Below are 13,349 nucleotides of genomic sequence, written 5' to 3' on the forward strand. Positions count from 1 at the left end.
AAATACATTTTTGCTTTTTGGTGTATAAACAATAGTGCACTACATATCTGGTTCTTTTTATTTGAGAGAGAAATATATGAGAACCGCATTGAATTGAACATTACCATAAGGAGTAAAAGAATCATCTTGGAAGGAGAAATAAGAAGGCTGATTCAGTTAGAGAGTAAGAGCCTTTCTTTTGGATATTTGTGAACTCTGATGAATTGTGATATTGCGCCATTGTAAATCACTTATTATTTTATCCATATTGTTTATAGAGGAAAAGAGTGAAGGTTCCTCAGCTGTATTCACAGGCAGCTCTCTAGGCTTTGAGCATATTTTAAATTGCTTTTTGCTTTTTATTAGATGTCAGCTTTTTGAATGCCAGGATCTCCACGGCGGCCATTGCAGCTCGTCGCTCCCTGTGGCTTCATTCTTGGAGGCAGATGCGGACTCCAAGAAGGACTTGGAGGTTTACCCTATAATGGTAAGGTCCTGTTCGGCCCTGATTTGAACAAAATTGTGTATACACTGGCAGCCGCTAAGTCAGCTTGTCTGCCTTCTGCTCCTGCTCCCTCTGGGTCTCGGACTTCGTCCTTTCGGATCTATCGAGCCCCAGGTAAGGTTACGCAGTCCTTTCCTAGGCCGTCAACAACCAGGAAAACTACCAAGCCTAAGAAACAAGCTTGGAGTGCGAGCCGTCCAGCTGCCAAGCCTGATGACAGGCCCTCAGCCTGACTTGGCGGGAGGCCGACTTCTACAATTCGCCCTGTTGTCAGATTACCACAGACACATGGGTGAGAGAAATTGTCTCTCGGGGGTAAGGCCTTTCCTTCCGCAGACGGTCTCCCCATCAGTTCTTCTGCACAGGCGTCCTGTCAAACAAGGACAAGGCCTTGGATATTCAAGAGGCAGTACAATCCATGCTTCAGGCAGGGGTCATTGTGCTGGTCCCATTGTCCCAAAGGAGAACGGGTTATTCCAGCCTTTTTCTGGTTCAAATCCAGAATGGATCCCACCATCCTATCCTCAATCTCAAGTCCCTGAACAAATTCCTCAGGGTACCTCGATTCAGGATGGAAACTTTATGTTCCATACTGGCTATGGAACCTGGCGATTGTATGGTCTCTCTGGATATTCAGGATGCATACCTGCTTATTCAGATTGCTTCGGCTCACCAGCGTTTTATCAGGTTTGCTGTGTCACAACAGCATTTCCAGTTTCAGGCTCTGCCGTTTTGGCCTTTCTACTGCACCTCTGGTGTTTACAAAAATGATGGCGGTAATGGCAGCCCATCTGCGGCTGCAGGGGGTCTGCCTCTTACCTTACCTGGATGACCTCTTGCTGTTAGCAGGGTCTCCAGAGGTATTTCTCCACCACTTACAGCTGACAAGATCTGTACTACAGATGGCCGGGTGGTTGATAAATTGGAAGAAGTTTGCCCTGATCCCGTCTCATAGGATGCTCCATATGGAAGCTCTGTTGGATTCACAACAGCAGAGAAATGTTCTGACCACAGACAAAATCTCCACATTTCAGAGTCGAGTGCGCAGATGCCTCCACAGTCGCTGAATGTCCATACACTCAGCCTAATTGTTACTGGGTTCCATGGTGTCGACGTTCGACATGGCGGAATATGCCCAGTTTCATTCCCGGCCTCTGCAGAAATTGATCCTCTCCAGGTGGGACAGATTACCCCATCGGATAAGGACACAAACGATAATACTCTCTCCGGAGGTGCGTCGATCTGACTTGGTGGCTGCAGTTGGTCCACCTCACCAAAGGGAGCCCCTTTTGGATTCCAAACTGAGTCCTTCTAACAACGGACGCCTGTCTCCGGGGTTGGGGCACAGTGACTGGTCCAAACTCCTTTCAGGGATGATGGACAGCAGAGGAGTCTGCTCTACCAATCAACATATTGGAACTTCTGGCAGTCTTCAGGGCCCTACAACAAGCCAGACTCATACTCCACAGAAAGCCTGTACAAGTTCAGTCGGACAATGCCACGACCATGGCTTACATAAACGATCAAGGAGGAACTCTAAGTCCGGCGACAATGTCAGAGGTGTCACACATCCTGACATGGGTGGAAGGCCATCTACCAGCCATATCGGCAGTGTTCATTCCAGGAGTTCTCAATTGGGAAGTGGACTTCCTCAGCCATTACAACATGCATCCCGGGGAATGGTCTCTTCACCAAGAAGTGTTTCAGCTCCTAGTGGACAGGTTGGGCCTTCCGGACGTGGACCTCATGGCTGCCTTTGCTTACCTCTTCTCTCCAATTTGCCTTCTTCCTCGAGTGCTTCGGAAGTTCAAACAGGAAGGAGGCACTGTCCTGCTGGTGGCTCCAGCGTGGCCCAGACGACACTGGTACTCAGACCTTCAGAGTCTCTCCATTGACACTCTGTTGCTGTTGCCTCAACATCAGGACCTGTTGTCTCAAGGTCCTTGCCTTTCCCTGGACCTGGGTCATCTGTCTTTGACTGCGTGGCTCTTGAGACATCTCTCCTAAGGTCCAAGGGTTTTTCCGGCTCTGTGGTTAACACCATGCTTAGAGCACGGAAACCTGTCTCTGCCAGGATTTACCACAGGTTGTGGCATACCTACTTTGAATGGTGTCGTCCCAGAGGTTACGACCCCCAAGTATTTAGGGTATCCAGATTTTTTGCTTTCTTTCAGGCGGGTTTGGACCGTGGTCTCCGCCTTGCTTCACTGAAGGTGCATGTCTCTGCCCTTTTCAGTGTGGTTCCAGTGAATGATTGCTCCTCTTTCTGATATCCGCACTTTCTTTCAAGGGGTCCGTCACATTCAGCCTCCCTTTGTCCCTCCTGTGGCACCTTAGGATTTGGCTGTTGTCCGGAGGGCCCTTCATTTGAACCCCTGGACTCAGTGGTTCTCAAATGGCTTACTGCTAAGGCAGTTTTTCTTCTGGCTATTGCTTCTGCCAGAAGAGTGTCTGATTTGGGGGCTCTCGTCGTTTCCCATTTGTTTTTTCTCCAGGACAGGGCGGTGCTTCGGACTTGCCCTGGTTTCCTTCCTAAGGTGGTCTCTAGTTTCCACAATGAGGAAATTATTGTGCCTGCCCCAGACCTCTTGGTGGGTGAGGCCTCATTAGATGTGGTACGTGCCCTCAGGATTTGTGTGGACCGTACTAGTTCCCTCATTTGTACTCCTATGGATTCCACAAGAAGGGATGGCCAGCCAATAAACAAACTTTGGCTAGATGGTTTCTCATGGTGGTTTCTGAGGCTTACACTCATGAGGGCCTTCCAGTGCCGCCCTCTGTTACTGTTCATTCTACTCAGTCTGTGGGTCCTTCGTGGGCGCTCGTCGTGGCGCCTCCGCTGTTAAGCTTTGTAAGGTGGTCACGTGGTCTTCTGTCCAGACTTTTCTCAGGTATTATGCCTTTGATACCTTTTGCCTCTCAGGAGGCATCCTTCGGGCGGCGGATTCCCCTCTCTGAACAGGAGCGTCCCCACCTTTGAGGGTACTGCTATGGGACATCCCCAAGGTCACCCTGTGGACCCCCTATGGTCCCTGAAGTAGAAAATGAGAGATATGGTAAGAACTTACCTTTATTATCTCTTTCTATGAAGTCCATAGGGTCCACAGGGCACCCACCCTATCGCACCTGTGCTTCAGTTGAACTTCGCTCTGGTCACTGGTTTCCGTGTCCTGTGTGAGAATGTGATTCTTGTGTATTGCAGACTTTCTTTTCTCTTTTATCCTCCTCCGGCCTTTGGCTTGCTACGAAACTGTGGTGCCTCTGGCTTGGAGGCGGGGTATAGGAGAGGGACCCAGTGCATCCTGGGGAAAAAAATTAACCGTGTGCCTGGATGACTCCCATCATCACCTATACCCCAAGGTCACCCTGTGGACTTCGTAGAAAGAGAGATAACACACAGGCACACGGGGACGCCCCTTGTAGAGGTGCAGGATGCCATACTATATGTAGCACGGGTCAATGGCGCTGGGCTGCAGTTCTTGTAAACCCTTTGTGTACTAGATGCCTTCACTCTCCCAACCGAGACACAGACATTTCCAGAACACTGTTTGGCTGGGACACCGCCTCTAGTCACACTACTTATCTGCACTCAGCAGTGAAATTTGGCTCCCGTAAGTAGGGCCAAACTACAACTCCAGGCCTCCACATAATATAGGCCCATCATCAGCATGATGACCAGCTGCCTAGCTGGTCACACAGTCAGCCATAAATTATACGTATTAAAATTGTTTTACTAATTTTCTCTTAAAATTATGCATTTTTTTTTTCTATTTTGATATATTTTGGGAGACAATGATGCTTATAGTGTGAACACACGTACTTGGCTCTGGTCACACCCACACAGCACTGGTTACATTTTCAGCCCCAGGCCCATGTGGTCCTCTCCTTCTCAGTATAGGCCCTTGAATATTTTCAGCCACAGGCCCATGTGACCCTTAATCTGGCCCTGAAAATTCTAACAAAGTTGAATGACATCGCAATGGTTGTTTTATGATGTAAAAAGTCACATGGCCAGGATACTGAGGTGAAAAATTACCTCCTGTATGCATTTTGCTATCTATCTATTTATCATTAAAATAAGCTAAACATTACAAGGTCAGTAGATTTATTAACAGATACAGTTGGTATCTGACAGTTCTATTGCAAGTCATATAAACAGTCTATAGAGATTATAAAACACATCCTACCTGTATTTCACTCTGTCTGTCTATATATTCATATACCATTTAGGGCCGTATTCAATTAGCTGCGAAAATGGCCATTTTCTACTAAAAAACCTGCGACATTTTCGTCAAAAAACAGGCGAAAACGGCAACAGGCGTAAAAAAACTGCAGAGAACTTTTCTTCATCCCAGACCAGGAGAAAAAAAAATCCCTATTTAAGGATAAAAATGTGGGGTTTTCTTTCAGAACCCTTTTGACAATCTGTCCCCCAAAAATGATAAATGACTGAGGGAAAAAAAAATGGTAAGTTGCGCACTTTGGTGAAAAATGGGAACGCAAAGTTTGGACGAAAAAAGTTTTTTTGGCAAAAAAGCGCAGTTTTCGCCAATGGCAAAAAAAGTCAATTTTCACCGCTAATTGAATACGGTCCATAGTTTAAAATAGGCATACCTTACACTGTGACATGTCATATCAGCAGATAGAGTTGATAAGTTTTCTACAAAATGGTGACTTTTCTTCCAATGCTGAGTGACATCACAAAGGCTGTTTATGATGTAAAAAGTCACATGGTCAGTAAACTGAGGTGAAAAAATCACCTCCTCCATGCAGTTTACATTGCAAGGTCAGTAGACCTATTAACAAATACAGTTGATAACTGATGGTTCTATAGCAAGACACATGATCAGCCTATTGAGGTAATAAATCACATCCTACCTGCATTTCACCATATCTATCTACCTATCTCATTATTTTTATATATAACATTTAGGTTCAAATAAGCATACTTTACATTGTGACATATTTTACCAGCAGATACAGTTGATAATTGACAGTTTTCTACAAAATGGTGACCTTTCTACCAAAGCTCTGTGACATCACAAAGGCTGTTTATAATGTGACAAGTCACATGGTCAGCATACTGAGGTGAAAAATCACATTTTCCATGCATTTTGCCATTTCTGTCTATCAATCATTATTTTCATACTTATAGTTTAGGTTAAGGTACAGTAAGCATACCTTACATCGTGACATATCATCATCAGATAGAGTTGGTAACTAACAGTTCTCTACAGAATGGTCAGAGCCAGATTAACAATGGGGCGGATGAAGCTACAGCTGCAGGCCTCCACATAAAAAAAATAGGCCCATCATCACCATTTTTTTTCTTTTCAGTATAAGCCCTGTGTGTAAGTTTGTCTCAGTACTTTGTCTGAATTTTCCATTCTCTTGTGCTGCAGCTAAAGGGTTATAAACTGCTTTCCCAGAATACAAGTGCTGCAATCATTAAATGTGCCTCTAGAAAAATGAGTACTGACTGTTGCGATGTGCTTTTCATCTTAGAAAATACTTTCGGTTAATGCTCACTGTCACGATATGATGAAATCTCTCTCATTTTCCCTGTAACCAGTGTTGTCGTAAATGGCAATTTTCAAAGATCCACTTGGCTATATGTCAGACAGATCCCTAACTCTGGCAGAGTGGATGATGATGCTGGAATATTTGATAACGATGAGAAACTTGTTTTTCAAGGCTCCAGTATACAGCAGTTTTTCACCACTCGCAGTGTTTGACACACAATTGTGCAGATCTGAACAAACAAATATATATTTTTCTGTTGAGTCTATCTTGTTTAATATGCTGTGTATTATATGCACAGATAGCTGCTTATTATATGTATACATTTATACAATCAATATGCCGTTACATGTGACCGTACATATTTAGTGATTTGTGTGTATTATTTTGTGGATGTGTGTAAGGTGACTTATCCTTTTCACAATAATTGTTTACAATATAATCAGTTCTCTGATGTCGGCCCGAAATTTAGGCTGTTATTCGCAACAAAGTGCACGATCAGTATATATTGTTTGTCCAAAAGGAGAAAAAAGTGGGCGCTACCAATATAAATCACCAATTAGGCCAAAATCTATACCACTCCTGCTGCCCCCACACAGTGGATCTGGAAGTCCACCTATTCACAATGGGAACACAATAAGAAAGAAAATGGGAGCGCTGGCAGTGGCTGCTGATTTAAAAAATCATTATTTATTTTAATTGCACAAAATACAATCTCAAACACTTTTTGTTTAAAATATCAAGATAAATGAAGAATACAGATGGATTCAATCAATTAGGCTAATAGTGCCTTACTGTTAAAATGTGAAACCGGTTCCACCCTACAATATTAGTACATATCAATATATAAATCACTCCAGAGACTAGTATAGAGATCTCTTATATAGACATATATATATTGGAATAATGGAGCATCAATCGAAAAATCATTGGTCACAATTTTCCAGCATGGATTTAATAGTTGTCAATATTTATGTCCACTTATACCCAATTGATAGAGGGTTAAATGTATAAAGAAGAAGCAGCACAGCTCATTCAGCACAGATTAGAGTGTTAGTATTGCAGTGTTAGTAAATAGGTAGTTCCTAATATAGGTACATTATCATCCAACCATATAGGTGGAGAAGCAAAGTGTATTGTGGCAGTTAACCTCTACCCCAATCCCAGGGGGAGGATGCTTGTATACTGATCGCCTGCTCACAAGTAAAGAACAATATCAGCCAAAGATTTTTACCACTTTGTGCACCATGTGGTCCAGAGGCGCTTCTTGTCCTCAGGCAGAGGGACCTCTTATTCCTGAATCCTGGCACTTGTAACCGTTCACAGTGAACCAATAGGCTGAGTAATATTCTGTTATCCGCCGCTGCTACACGCTGGCTGCTACACGCTGGCTGGTGACCGCTCCGTCACTTCCGGTGGTGAGCTTCCGGTATGCGTACCACCTGCGTTCCTCGAGTCACCTGACTCGTTTCTCCGCCCAATGACGCGGCGGTTTCATCAGATTTTTCGATTGATGCTCCATTATTCCAATATATATATGTCTATATAAGAGATCTCTATACTAGTCTCTGGAGTGATTTATATATTGATATGTACTAATATTGTAGGGTGGAACCGGTTTCACATTTTAACAGTAAGGCACTATTAGCCTAATTGATTGAATCCATCTGTATTCTTCATTTATCTTGATATTTTAAACAAAAAGTGTTTGAGATTGTATTTTGTGCAATTAAAATAAATAATGATTTTTTAAATCAGCAGCCACTGCCAGCGCTCCCATTTTCTTTCTTATTATATTGTTTGTTCCCTGCCAGAACATAAAATGTTATATTCTGCAACATATATTTCCCATCTTTGTACTAAATTACTCTTTCATTGGTGTGTGTTTGATATTTGCTCTATACTTTGTATACTACAAATGTTTTTTTTTTTTTTTTCTTTTTTAATACAGACCAAAGTGGGTTCAGCTTAGTATTAGTCATTTTTGCTCTCCTCCTTTGTTTACTGGTTATGTAAATGGTGTCTTTTGTATAACAGCAAGTTTGTCAATTTTATCATTTATTTATTTATGTTTTTCACAATTAGTTACTACTTAACAGTTGTCTCCACTCAGGCCTGATCAAGTTATTGTTTAAGTCAGTTGTTATAAGAATGACAGCAGCCAGATTGGAGATTGGCTATTTACATATTCATACTGAGCTCTCTAACATAAAGTTACAGCACGCTCATCGCTAGGCAGCTCCTCAAATACAGCAGATCTTTACAGCTGCATAAACTAGAACAGCTGCCTGCAGAGAATATGTGTAATATCACATGAGGGACTTTTTTTATTTTATATACTTTGTCTACTTTGGTATTTTTTTATCTAATATATGGATGTGTAACGAAACAGAGGCATGTAGAGCTGTAATTATGCTTGTCAATGTACACTTTCTAATGCTCAGGGATGAGTGTATGTTTTGTCCTGTTAAATATTCCTCGGATACTTAGGGGTCAATTCAGTTAGGTGCAAGTTGGGTCCTGATACCCTTTCTCACTGCGAACTCTCACTGCAAATTACATGTGCGACTCAATTCCAAACTTGCATTGACTTTTCGATTTTTGTGTGTACAGTGCACCCCCCCTGAGCAGGTGAAATGGTAGAAAAAAATCTTTATTGTAAGGTAAAAATGTTGGGACACTGTGCAGAACCTCTGGCGCAGTCCTCTGAATGAATAATCATGCACTTGGGGGGGGTTGATTGCATAGTTTGGACAATAAAAACATGTCAGTTTTCAGGTGAATTTATTTAAACAGCTGTATAATGGGTTAAATTATGTGTTACGGGTAAGTGGAGATGTAAATGATGTGAGATAGGTAGGTGGAGGTGGTTATGATGTGGGACATGTATGTGGAGGTTTAAATGATTTTGGACAGCTATGTGGAGGTATACAGCCGTGGCCAAAAGTTTTGAGAATGACACAAGTATTGGTTTTCACAAAGTTTGCTGCTTCAGTGATTCTAGAACTTTTTGTCAGATGTTACTATGGTATACTGAAGTAAAATTACAAGCATTTCATAAGTGTCAAAGGCTTTTATTGACAGTTACAATAAGTTTATGCAAACAGTCAATATTTGCAGTGTTGTCCCTTCTTTTTCAAGACCTCTGTAATTCACCCTGGCATGCTGTCAATCATCTTCTGGGCCACATACTGACTGATGGCCGCCCATTCTTACCTAATCAATGCTTGGCGTTTGTCAGAATTTGTGGGGTTTTGTTTGTCCACCCGCCTCTTGAGGATTGACCACAAGTTCTCAATGGGATTACGGTCTGGGGAGTTTCCTGGCCACTGTTCTTGGATGGTTGGGAGAAGTTGCTCTTGGAGGATATTTTGGTACCATTGTTTATTCATGGCTGTGTTCCTAGGCAAAATTGTGAGTGAGCCCACTCCCTTGGCTGAGAAGCAACCCCACACATAAATGGTCTCAGGATGCTTTACTGTTGCAGCCTCATGCAGACTGTCTTGTATTGACTTGCCAGTCCCTTATACTGGTGGTTCTGCTAAAGTTTGTTGTATTCCCCTTCTGATAGTTATGGATTCAGGTTAGTCAATGTTATGTCCCATATGTCAGCTGTTTTCTCATTTACTGCTATGTTGTTCTGGGTTGATGGAAATGAAACATTTTGTTTATGAATAAGCCTGTGTAGAAGCCGTTCTGTAAATTTATTTATTTTTATTTACAATCTAAAATATATCACTTTATATATGTATTACAATGGCTTATATCCAAGTGGTGGTCCACTTTCACTGGGGATTTCTTTCCAAACACAGTAAATCACTGGGTAAAATGTTTCTGATGTAACAATAAGTATAAAACGGTAATTTTTATTATATTCTGTAAATTGTATAACTCAGTTGAAATTGAATAATGTCATCATAAATCTATATGAAACTTTAAATTTCCACTGTAGTAATTTGCTCATTCGTCTACACTAGACTTGCTTTCCACCAGGAATAGTCTCTTAAAAAATGTTTGTTAATATAGTTTTTCCATTATATGTGACTTTCTAATGGTGGCTACATTCATTATATAACAAGAGAGCTGTAAAGAATGGATCCCCCTCCCCCCTTTTTTATATGCAATATCCATAGCATATACTGTAAATGGCAATTTGGCACATATTTCAGTCTGAACCATAGATGCTTTTTGTTATTTTATTGGCATGTGTCCTATAGAAGGATCACCCATTTAATTCTAATCGCTATCGTTCCTCAGTCTATTAGTGCATGTACACAGTGAGAGAACCCAGAACCGGCATCTCCAAGCATTGCCTTTAAAGATCACAGATTGCTATAATTCCTAATTTGTACCTAATAATGATTTTCATTGAAATATGCCCCTCCCATAAACTGTTTTCGATGCCATAAACTAGGAGGAGCACACATAGTTTATCATTTACCTGATGAGCTGTGATAACATTTTGGGTAGTTTATGGTGAAGATCCCAACACTATGAGAGTAGTATACCAAATCCATCATTTGTATGTTACTTCATATTCTGTTAAATATGTTGCAAACATAGGTTAACCAGAACCACGCCTTAAACTCAAGAGGACAAATATAAGTTTCCTGTCTCATTTCCATGTTGTTGAATGTGGCCTGAAAACAACCCATACACCCAATAATGAGCCCAAAAACTTATGTTGGTAAATGACTGGATAATCACTATCTCTATCTCTATCCTTCAGCCTCTCTAACATACTGTAATGGCACAAGGAACAATCCAGCCAGCGTGCTAAATGGCTGGATATTTTCCATTTTGGCCAGTCATCGGTTTGTTCTGCTCTCAGACAGATTAAAAAGGAGTGTAATGGTTGTAGCCATCTTAAGTGTCAGCCATATTGACTGACAAATATCTATTACAGGGCTCGACAATTTTTTTCAGAAATCAAGGATTCAGCTTAAAAGTCAGGCCATAATCCGCAACCAAAATATCTGAAAACTATAGAACACCACTCATGCCCCTCAGGTTTGCCCACATGTCACCAGAATCTGGTGCCCAATTCATAATATGCCCCTAATTCATAGTAAGCCACACCGTAGTGCCCCCAATACATGGAATACCACACCTGTTAGTCTCAGATTTTCCTACTTATTCATCAGAACACTACCATATATTAAATACCTTTTTGTCTGGGATGTGACAAAATGGAAAAACACTTGTTAATTGACTTTACAGGCTCTGTCACCTGATTTTGCTTGTTAATATTTTTCCCTTTTTTTACATCTGCTATTAATTTTTTTGTGTAAAGTTTAACTTTTTTTTCTGGCAATTGATCTCTCAGTTGTTTTTGAGAATATGTAATAAAGCATGTAGATTATTTTTCCTGTGCCTGATTTCCCCAGTGAGCACAGTGTTGTGAAAAGTATTTTCCATCTCTCAAAACTCTCTTATGTCAAATAAAAAAAGTAAAAAAATCTCATCTCACCAAGCTTCCATTGCACCAATCCAGGTAGTTCCCCAGAGTGAGCCCTTGGCAGAGCATAACCTGCGTTGCGATCATGTGACTGAGCCGATAGTGCCCCATTGCTAGTCTCGCAAGGCGCTATTGGCTGAGCTCTGTGTCAATCACATCTGCAATGCTATTTATGCTCTGTCAATCACTCGCTCTGGGGGAGCTATCTGATGGGGTCTGTCTCTTAAGGATGGGTGTGGCAGCTCTGTGTCCTGCTTCACTTATGGCACTGATCTCCCTGCTCCTCCTCCATCCTTAAGAGGCAGAACGCAGTTTGTATGTCAGGATTATTTCAGAGAGGGTAAACTCATAGTGCAGATGTGCACAGTGTCTCAGCAGGCACATTGAGTTATAAATCTTCCCACTCTTCATGTAGGGTCATTCCATATCAAGTAGATCAGGGGTCCCCACCCGACCAATTGCAATTTTGATAACCTTTTACCTGAAGGTTGGCATATATGCCAGACTAACTTTGGGAAAAATATGCAATAATAGCAAAACTATGGCCATCAAAGTGGGGGTGGGTGCAACTGTCACCGACTCCAGAGTGCACAATCAGCAGGTGGGGCCGATCTTCAGAATTGGTACAGTTGACATGGAATGACCCTATAAGATGTCTTTGTCTCTTCATCTATATGGATGGGTGACCTAGACCAGTACTTCTCAAATCCAGTCCTCGGTACACACTAACAGCTCATGTTTTCCAGGTCTACTCACAGAATCGCAAGTTAAATAATTAGACCCACCTTTAAAATGTCAATCAATATGGAATACACCTGTGCTCCGGCAAGGATATATGAATAACATGCACTGTTATGGTGGGTACACACCTGGACAACATATCTGGTGACCAAGAGGTCTGCAGACTGAGCAGCCGTTCACACTATGCGATATGTCGTTTGTCGACTGATTGAACAACATATCGCATTGTGTGTCCCAAGGAATGGATTTGAGAAGCACTCTCCTAGAGAAAGTATTTGCAGTGATTGAGCAATAGAGAAAGCTGTTGACTCTGGCACTGTTAGTAGTGAGTAATGAGGACACAAATGTTCTCAAGTCTTATGAATTCCAGGAAGATTTAAAGGTTTTTCATTTCTAGAGGATAGTTATACAAGAATATAAATCAATGCTAGGTCTTGAAAATATTTTATATTCAAACTTCTCTAAGTTTCTTTTATTTTATTTTACAGGTTTTTGTGGAAACCCTGGACAAGTGCTTTGAAAATGTCTGTGAACTGGATTTAATTTTCCATGTAGATAAGGTACTGTAGTGACACGTCTGACTATGTACTATACTGTAATACATGAACTTTTCTTCTTGCTGGTAAAAATACTCCCTGTAGCATATTATTTAATTTAATAGTGCTCAAAGCACAAATGTGCTGTAACCAGACAGCAAGCAGCCTTGTGTTAGTCTCAGGCTCACTACAAAAATCTAGGCTACTGTATGGTTGCTATGGGCAACAGCAGAATTATAATATTCCTAAATATTCCTTAAAGCCATCTGTTGACCGAAGTTTTCTTATATATGCTTGCATGGAGCAGTATCTAAAACTTAATAACAGAGACTAATTATAAAATTATTGACTCCTTTACCTGCACACACACAAATATCTGTAAAGTTTAATCCTTTCAGTGCTGAGGACAAGTGGGACTTGTCTTCAACATGTACATTGAAGTGCTAAGGATGAGCCCCACTCGTCCCGAGCACTGCAGGAGTTGAAATTGAGCCGGTGAAGTGTCAGAGATGACTTAAGGTGGCTAATTATGTCGTTAAGACCTGCTCTCTCAGGAAAAACACTGACATAAAGTGCCTGGGAATTGGACAATCACTATAAGGGGTACATT

At 41.6% G+C, this 13,349-nt stretch overlaps 1 protein-coding gene across 1 annotated transcript in view; it reads left to right on the top strand.

Moving 5' to 3' along the window:
- AP3S1 (adaptor related protein complex 3 subunit sigma 1) overlaps positions 1–13,349 on the top strand; it is a 73,647-nt gene that overhangs the window by 16,742 nt on the left and 43,556 nt on the right. Inside the window, exon 4 of the mRNA XM_088477728.1 lies at positions 12,692–12,763. Within this exon, the coding sequence (XP_088333854.1) occupies positions 12,692–12,763 (72 nt within the window). The remainder of the gene's footprint in view (positions 1–12,691; positions 12,764–13,349) is intronic.

This window comes from Taudactylus pleione, unplaced genomic scaffold, assembly GCF_031769625.1.
Source record: "Taudactylus pleione unplaced genomic scaffold, aTauple2 ptg000202l, whole genome shotgun sequence".
NCBI classification, from domain to species: Eukaryota; Metazoa; Chordata; class Amphibia; order Anura; family Myobatrachidae; genus Taudactylus; species Taudactylus pleione.